General features: G+C 52.8%; 1 protein-coding gene across 6 annotated transcripts in view; it reads left to right on the plus strand.

Moving 5' to 3' along the window:
• The window catches only part of RAP1GAP2 (RAP1 GTPase activating protein 2), a 61,110-nt gene extending 53,530 nt beyond the window's left edge, over positions 1 to 7,580 (plus strand). For all 6 annotated transcript variants that reach the window (XM_030472189.1, XM_030472193.1, XM_030472191.1 and 3 more), the window contains 8 exons: positions 96 to 233; positions 608 to 726; positions 1,041 to 1,154; positions 1,612 to 1,729; positions 2,052 to 2,178; positions 3,435 to 3,514; positions 3,680 to 3,714; positions 4,137 to 7,580. In XM_030472189.1, coding sequence (XP_030328049.1) covers positions 96 to 233; positions 608 to 726; positions 1,041 to 1,154; positions 1,612 to 1,729; positions 2,052 to 2,178; positions 3,435 to 3,514; positions 3,680 to 3,688 — 705 coding nt within the window. In that variant the 3' untranslated portion in view covers positions 3,689 to 3,714; positions 4,137 to 7,580. The remainder of the gene's footprint in view (positions 1 to 95; positions 234 to 607; positions 727 to 1,040; positions 1,155 to 1,611; positions 1,730 to 2,051; positions 2,179 to 3,434; positions 3,515 to 3,679; positions 3,715 to 4,136) is intronic.
• Positions 7,581 to 8,345: the final 765 nt, after the last annotated feature.

An 8,345-nucleotide genomic window follows, 5' to 3' on the forward strand; every position in this document is an offset into this window, starting at 1 on the left:
AGGTCTCTGATGCTCCCAGGGCAGATGTGGGGCTGGGCAGGGGGTTTGGGGTCAGGGTGGTGGTGACCTTCTGTCCCCTGTCCCCTCCGGCACAGAGAGCCATCCGGGTGCGCAGCCACTCCATGGAGACGATGGTGGGCAGCCAGAAGAAGCACCACGGTGGCGGCATCCCAGGCAGCCTCAGCGGTGGCATCGCACACAACAGCGGCGAGGTGACCAAGACCACCTTCTCGGTGAGCGCAGCCGCTGTCCCCTTGTCCCGCTGTCCCCTTGTCCCACTCTCCCTCTGTCCATCCCTCCTGGGATGCACGCGCTGACAGGGTCTGGCTGTCCCTGCACGGGCGGCGAGCGTAAAGGCAAAGAGGGGACTTGAGCAGAGCGTGATTTTATCAGTGCTTTGTTCCAGTTGGGCTTGTTTTGTGGGAGAACTGAAGAGGAGCTTCCTGCAGCTTTCAGCACAACACAAAAGGAGATACAAAAGACATTCTGGCATTACATGTTTTCTAGATGAGACCTGCAGGCAGTGTAATTCCCCATAGGATGTTCAGTCTTCTGAGCCTCTAGGAAAGAACTTTGCTCTCCAACCTGGCCTGCTCTGTGCTTTCAGCCCCCGGTTCCAGTAGCTGCCGCCAAGAACCAGTCTAGGAGCCCCATCAAGCGCCGCTCGGGGCTGTTCCCTCGCCTGCACACAGGGTCCGAGAGCCAGGCGGAGACCAGGACGAGGTGGTGAGTGTGGCATCGCCCCGTCTCTAAGGATAGAAACCCCTACTGCACCTTAAGCGTCAGAGAAGCTGCCGGTGGGTGCTGGAAGCCTTGCCTGGGGCACAGCCTCCCCTTCCCACACAAGGAAAGAGAGCTGCTTTTGCCATGTTCGAGGAATTGTGTCTTGGATCCCTTCCCTCTGTTTTAAACCGTAGTGGTGGTATCCAGCGAGCATCTGTCACTCTTTCAGTTTAGCATTTGGTGTTAGGGAGTATAATTTGACCATTCTTTTTAAGTCTCTTGTGTAACTCATGCAACCTGTCTTTCTGTGCCCTCAGTGACAGTGTTTCTGGCACCCAGAAGACGCCAGATTTGGGACATTCTTCCCAAGAGATGAAGTCTGAGACCTCGTCCAACCCCAGCTCCCCTGAAATATGCCCCAACAAGGACAGGTGAGCTGGGGGGTCCACATCCTCCTCCAGCCACAGCTCAATGGACCAGCAGGGACTCTGTCAAACAAAACCGTCTCCAGGTTTTACTATAAATAAGTTTGAAACTCAGGGAGGGGAAAAAACAGATTCTGGTGATTCATGAGCACAGCTCCTTTATGGGCTGGAAATAGCTGAGAATAGCAAAGAGCAGCATTTGACAGCAGCTGCCAAATCCTCACAGCACGGGGTTGAGCAGGGAGCTCAGCCTGACCCTGGGGTTTCTGCTGGCGGCTCCCACCGACTACTTTATCATGTGGTTTCGGAAGTGGTTATTTACAGAAGCACCCCACTAGTTCATCCCTGTGGAGCTGCTCTGCACTGGGAGTGCACAGGAGGGTCTGTCCTGCTGTCACAGCCTGAGGACATGGCTTTCCAAGTGACAACCACGTGCCCTTCGTTTTGTTTCATCTCTTCCCAGGCCATTTATTAAGCTGAAAGAGAATGGAAGGTCAAACATCTCACGCTCCTCCTCGAGCACCAGCAGCTTCAGCAGCACGGCGGGGGAGAGCGAGACCCTGGAGGAGTACGACAGCGTGGTAGGCACTGAACCCACCATGATGTGTTCAGGATTGGGACACGCAGCTCCACATGGCCCTGGGCTTCCTGCCTGCAGATCCCCGGGTGGTCTCTGTGTGTGGGAAGTGCCCCTGGGTGCCTCCACCCCACTGGCATCGAGGGGTTTAATGTGCAGGGAGGTGAGGGTTGGGTGCCTGGTGGGACACCCCATGAGCTCTGGCGTGCGCTGGGTGGTGCTCAGCACACGGGGCCAGGAGGGTGCTCCGTCAGGACGAGCTCTCCGCGGGCAGGTGGGCGATGGGGCTCGGTGGCAGGGATGCAGCCGCGGTCTCTCCGGTGCAGGGGAGCCAGCCCTCCACAGCATCGCCGTTCAAGCAGGACGTGTTTGTGTACGGTGCCTCACCCGGCAGCGAGAGCCCCAGCGCGGCGGCTGCGGCCACCCCCGTCATCATGAGCAGGAGCCCCACAGGTGGGTCACGGGCAGCACCGGCCCTGCCTTCACTCCTGGAGTGCCTGGAAGCTCACGGTTTTCTGCAGAGGAGGGTCAGGATGGGGTCTGCAGCTCCGGGATGGGGTCTGCAGCTCCAGGATGGGGTTTGTGGCCCTGGGAATGGGGTCTGTTGCTCTGGGATGGAGAATGCTCTCCCCTGCCTTGCCTGAGCTGCAGGCTGCTGTTGAAGGTGATGGGGTGAAGCAGTGGCCACACTCAATCTGGCAGGATGGACATCACATACGAGGTGTAGCACAAGCCCTCACTCATCCCTAAACCCTGATTCTGTTGGGCTGTTCTGGAGAGGTGGCCCCATGTGTGTGCTTTATTTCCATATTTCCATGGGGAATTTGTTTCCCTTCTAAATCAGAGTGCTGAGGTGGCTTTTGCTGTGGCTTTGTTTCCTCCCTTCTCCCCTGACGGGCATGTGCTGTAGTCGTGGAAACTCGCTGTCTCCAAGGACCGAGCCATGACTCACTCCTTATTTAATAAACAGGCAGCTTCCCTGGTCCTGGCTCCATCACCCTGCTGCCAGTCAGCCACTGTCTCCATCTGTCCCAGCCAGACCATATTCAACAGGGTAGAGCTGGCAGGAATGGCCCTTTGTGGGTGCATCCTGCAGTGACAGGCTGGGGGTGCCGGCAGCGCTCGCCCCTTCCCGCACATCCCCGCGGGCAGAGCACTGCCGAAGCACCACCACCCAAATGGCATGGTGTTAGAAGCATCAGAGCTGTTTGTGAAACAGCCGTGGAGGCACAGTCCCACCCTGAACAGCTCCGTAATTGGAACAACATGGGGAAAGCCGGGCTGCAGAGCACGACCTGTCTGGCTTTTTGTGTCTCAGCACCCCGCAGGTCCTCCTCCTTATTCATTAGTGATTTTCTGAACTATTAAACCAGCCCCTTCTAATGTTTAAAGTGTTTATTTTGTGTTTTTCCTGCCAAGAACATGAAAATCCACCCATACATTATACGGATCAGTCATTTCTCATAGCCTTTTTAGTGGCATTTCCAGTAGAAAGACTGTGAAATGTAATTAAGCCTCAATTTGTTCCATCAAAAACATTTAATGTACAGATTTTGCCAAACATTCAGCCAAAACAGACTCAATATTGGTAGCAGTGGCAGCAGTCTATTGAAGCTCCTGGCTGACGGGTGTCAGTCAGCATTGCTGCTTCTGCAGATATTCCTGTTCACAGTGACTGTTTTTCCTCTTTGCTTTTCCCCTCCCGCCAGCAGATATAAAGAACAGGAACTCTCCCCGCTCAAACCTCAAGTTTCGCTTTGACAAGCTCAGCCACAGCAGCTCCAGCTCGGTAGGTCCAGCGGCTCTGGTGGGATGGGGTGCAGCGCGGCCACATCCTGCCCAGCTCTGTTTGTGGGGCAGAGCCTGCGCGGGGCTGGGGTGACGATGGGGAAGGGGTTTCACGAGTTCTCATCTCTTCCTTTGCAATCCACCTCCTGTTCTGTTCTTTCATCAGAGCCACTAGCAGGAGGAGTCGTGACCCTGCACAAGGTGAGTGTCTGGAATGCTGTCTTGTGCAGAGCATCTTGTCTCATCTGTGGCCAGGGGTGTGTAGCTAATGCTGGCTAATTGCACTGCCTACGGTTAACTACGTGACCAAGAATGATCTTAAAGCATCCTAAATGCTTTTGGAAGATGAGGGCAGCGCTGAGTAAGAATAACTAGAGGTTGGTGACACATAGGTCTGTGCCCGCCGCTGCCGCGGTGTAGGTTCACATGTCCCTTTTTGGAGGGCTCCTAGATGCAGCTCAGTGCTTCTACAACCTTCTCCCGGGGCGATGGGCCACAGACCAGTGGGCTTCGTTTTTTCCCACTTACCCTTTGTGAGACGCTTGTGCCCGTCTCCACAGGGAGGACGGGGTTTGCTGTGCTCCGATCTGTGCTCTGACACTTTTATCCTTTTCTCTTTGCAGAGAATTTTTGTTTCGACCAAGGGAAAACTCTTCAGCATCCTGTGGGAAGCGCGGGCCACTGTGCCTCTGTGCTGGGATCTGCTCCGGCAGGACCCAGCCGCCTTCCCACCAGGTGAACCCCTCACCATGGACGCAGCAGCTCCCCAGGCCCTTGGGCTCCCCCTGGGCTCACTACCCACATCACAACTGCTAGGACAGATGCAGGCCGTTGCTCTGTACGTGCTCAGTGGCCGGCACAAGGGGAGGGCATGTGAACCGGTCCTGGGCTGAGCTGGTGACTGAGGCCAACACGTCCTCTCTTGCCAGCTCCAGAGATGGTTTATACATCCTCCCTGCTTTTTCCCTGCCTGAAACTGAGCACGGGCACAGGAAAAGGTTAACCAAAGCTAAAGCTGTAGTCTATCTAAATACCAGCACTGGTACTCAGAGTGAATCCACCCGGTGGGCTCTGCTTTACCCTATGGGTTGGGTCACATAAAACTCCGGTGATTTGGATGGCACTAGGCTGCTCCCGCCCCCTTGCAGAATCTGTCCTGCTGCTTCTGAATGTGCTTTTCTTTATTTTAAAGGATGAGGATTATGGATTCTGCAAGGTGACTTCCCTGGAACGCCCTTTTCCAAAAAATACCTCTTTCAATATGCCAAGAAATCCTTTTGCTCTTTTATGGAACTTTGTCCAAAGTTTACTGAGGTCTGTCCATGAATTTCCCATTGATTTCCCTTACCAGATTTCTGAAAGAAACACTGCAGAGATGCTCCTTCCCCCTTACCACTGTCCATGAACTTTGCAAACGCCTCCATGAAGTAAGGTTCTCAATCTCACGTGAAAGCAATTCTTTGAGTTCATGATTCCTCATGAAGACAGAACTTTGGGTGCCAAAGTTACCTGTCCATGGCTGGAGCTCCCAGAGGCACACAAGTATCCCACAGCCAGTTTTAGGAGGTGCCTGCAGTGCTACACCCCTAGAAGCAGCCCTGGACAGCCATTGCGGCTGCTCCCTGGAGGATGCAGCTCTCTGGGAGCAAGTGCTTGTAGAAGCAAACCATCATCTCCCTCCTCCCTATCACCTCCCTCCTTCCCATCACCTCCCCTGGGCCAGAGTAACGCCAAACTGAGCTGGCTCTGCTCCCTGAGGCTCTGCACGGGACTATGTGATAACCTTACTGGTTGGTTCCTACCGGTGCTCCCACTTGTGCATGTCATTTATCCATTTGGAAAGGAAACGCTGTAGAGGAACCAGATTAAAGGAGGAAACCACTTAGTGGAAAGGCAGAGAACAGTTTCACAGTACCAAGTGGGCTGCGTAGGACTCGTAAATACCAATAACCACCAGTGGGGACACTCTCCTGCTGTCGCCGAGTTGCATTTAAATAGAGTTCAAATCTCGAGGTTTTCTTTAGAAGAGGAGAAGCACAGTGTGCTTAGCCTGGTCTGTAGCTCGCTCTAGGTGTCTCAGGTTCCACATACTTTGCTGTTCAGCACTTCTGTCTGACGATGCTTTGGTAGCACTTTCAAACCCGTCCCCAGTTCTTCCTCTTAGAAGCTTTTGGTCTGGTTTTCTTACGCCGCACAGTGAAATACTGACTGGTGCAATGACTTGCTTTGAGGGTCTGTCTTGGATTTGTTTTTTGCCCTGAGAAGTTGCTTGATTCTGTAGACGTTGTCATTCACCTGGGTGTTGATCTCCATGAGATCTTTCAGCAGAAGATGCAGTCGCTACTGTCAGCTGGGTTTTCATTTTTGGTTCTGTTTGGGTTTTCTTACTTGAAACTGTGACTTTCCTTGTTGAACTAGATTGATCTGTAGAACTATTCTAATGGGTTTACAGGCAGGCAGGACAGTGTGAAGCTTCAGGGAGAGAGATGCAGTGCGTGGGGCTTGTCCTTCCCTCAGCAGTGGGGCTGGGAGCTGAGGTCTGGCACTGGGTTTGCCAGCGGCTCCTGCATGATCTAGAATGTTTTCAGCAGGATCCTCACAATGGGTTGCACAAACCCGCTGCAGCACCCTTAACAGCCCCTGGGCCCTACCGCTCATGACCTGGCTGGGCTGTGGCGTGGTTTCTGTCTGTGCTCCCTGCAGCCACGTGTGCGTGGTGTGCACCTTTCAGCCCTGAGCTGTGCCAGGTTGTCTCATGGTGGTGCTGGGGCTGACCGGTGGTTGTGTTAAACTTCAGAGGTGTTTGCACTTCCAGCAGTGGGTGAAGGTGTTCCTGTATATATACTGCAAAACGTTTTGTGCTTATAAGTGACACACACACATATATACATATATAAAAGGGATTTTATATATATATAATATATATATAAAAAAAAGAAAGGATCCTTAACTGACACTAACAGTATTGGCCAGTGCATTTTCCTTTCTGATCCCCACCGTTATACACATAACTTCTATAGGACTCAAAAGTGACTTTGCACAGGGAGCAGAAGGGGCTCAGGAATGTGGTTGGGGGGCACCAGGGAAGCCCCCAGATGTGTTGGGGGGTCTCTCCTGTTGTGGGGAGCTGCTCCCCTCCTTGCCAGGGTTTCAGTCCCCCCTGCTCCTGCTGCAGCCTGGCTGTGCTTGGCCTGGGCCAGTTCATGAGCCTGGTGAGAGGCAGAGGCAGGTTGGGTCTGGGTCCATACCCACGGTGCTGGTGCTGCAGGCAGGGGGAACCTGGATCCCCATCACCAGCATCTCCTGTGTGAGGCCGGGGACTGGTCTGAGTTGCTGCTCTGGCTGGGCTTTATTCAGGAAAGCTCTTGGCACGTACTTGCACCCTCTTGATACCCCACAGAGCCAAGCACAGGATTACACTTAAGCACAACATGAAAGTGCTTTTTTTGTGAGCAAAAGAGGGGATCTGAAGCACAAACTCAGTTTCTTTCCAGAGCTTTGAGGGTCTTCAGGAGTGGCAGGGGAAGGGGCCGGGATACGCGCTGGCATGGATGGGCTTGTTGACCGGGGCTGAGGTGTCTGGGCTGTCTCTGGTTTGGCTGCAGGAGGTGCTGAGCATCGATAACTGCTTTAAACCACCGTCAGGTCAGAGCTCAGCACCTCGCGGGTCGCACCTCGTGCTCATGTTGCTTTGCTGCTCACTGGAGCTGGCCGGGTCCGTCATTCCCTGTCCCAGAGCATGCTTGCATTATGTTTTAACGAATGTAGCACTGCGTATATCCTGCAAAGGGAAATGCTGGATTTAAATCGTTAGAATGTGAAGAGAGTTTATAGAGTGAAAATATATCTTGAAGAAATGTATCTGACAGAGTTTATTTTTTATGTAGAGAGGCGGTGCTTTGTAGTTCCTGGTGGCCTATGTCTGTTGTAAATAATGTACATTTAATTTATTGCTATGGTAGCAGACTGTATTTGTTATGTATAAAACTAAAGGTTCACAAATGTATATTTTGTTGCTTAAATGTGTCTTTGCAAAATTCACAATAAATAACATATTTTGTGTGCTACGCTGTGTGTGTCCATAAAGTGACAGCGTTAGATGAGCTCTTTGGGACTGTCCCCCTGGCATGGACTGCGGCCGAGCTGGGTGAGCTCGCATGAAGTCCCCACTGCAGCACAAGAGTGTCAGCGTGCAGCACGGTGTGAACTGGGACATCTCCCAGCGCTACCACTGGATCAACAGGGCAGGACCCAGCTTCTTTACAAACACTGGCACAGGTTGCCCAGAGAGGTGGCGATTGCACCATCCCTGGAGACATTCCAGGCCAGGCTGGATGTGGTTCTGAGCAACCTGGTCTAGTTGAAGATGTCCCTGCTCATTGCAGGGGGGTTGGACTAGATGAGCTTTGATGTTCCCTTCCAACCCAAACTCTCTCTGATTCTATGATGGTTTCCTAGTGCAAGACTTTACCCTGGCTCGCAGGCCACAAGACCTCCCATTCTGTGCACAGCTATGGGACACGACCCGGTTGGATGCTGGGCTGTCACCCCAGTTATACAGGTAGGTCACAGTCTAATACTGCACAAGTAGCATTCTGGTAACTCACTTTTCTCCTGTCCCTGAGCCACTGCTGTGCTATACTTTGTTCTCAACTCATTTTATGTGACAAGGGTAACAGATGTAATAATTTCTCCGTAACTCTCATTGCAATAGAAGGTTTGATGAGGCAGCATTTCTTTCCTGCTGCACTGAGTGTTGCTTTGGACATCATTGCAAAGCTACAGCTGGAAGGAACATGCACAGCTGTGCACTGGGGAGTGCTGATGAGCAT

This window comes from Strigops habroptila (genome assembly GCF_004027225.2).
Source record: "Strigops habroptila isolate Jane chromosome 13 unlocalized genomic scaffold, bStrHab1.2.pri S16, whole genome shotgun sequence".
Taxonomy (NCBI): Eukaryota; Metazoa; Chordata; class Aves; order Psittaciformes; family Psittacidae; genus Strigops; species Strigops habroptila.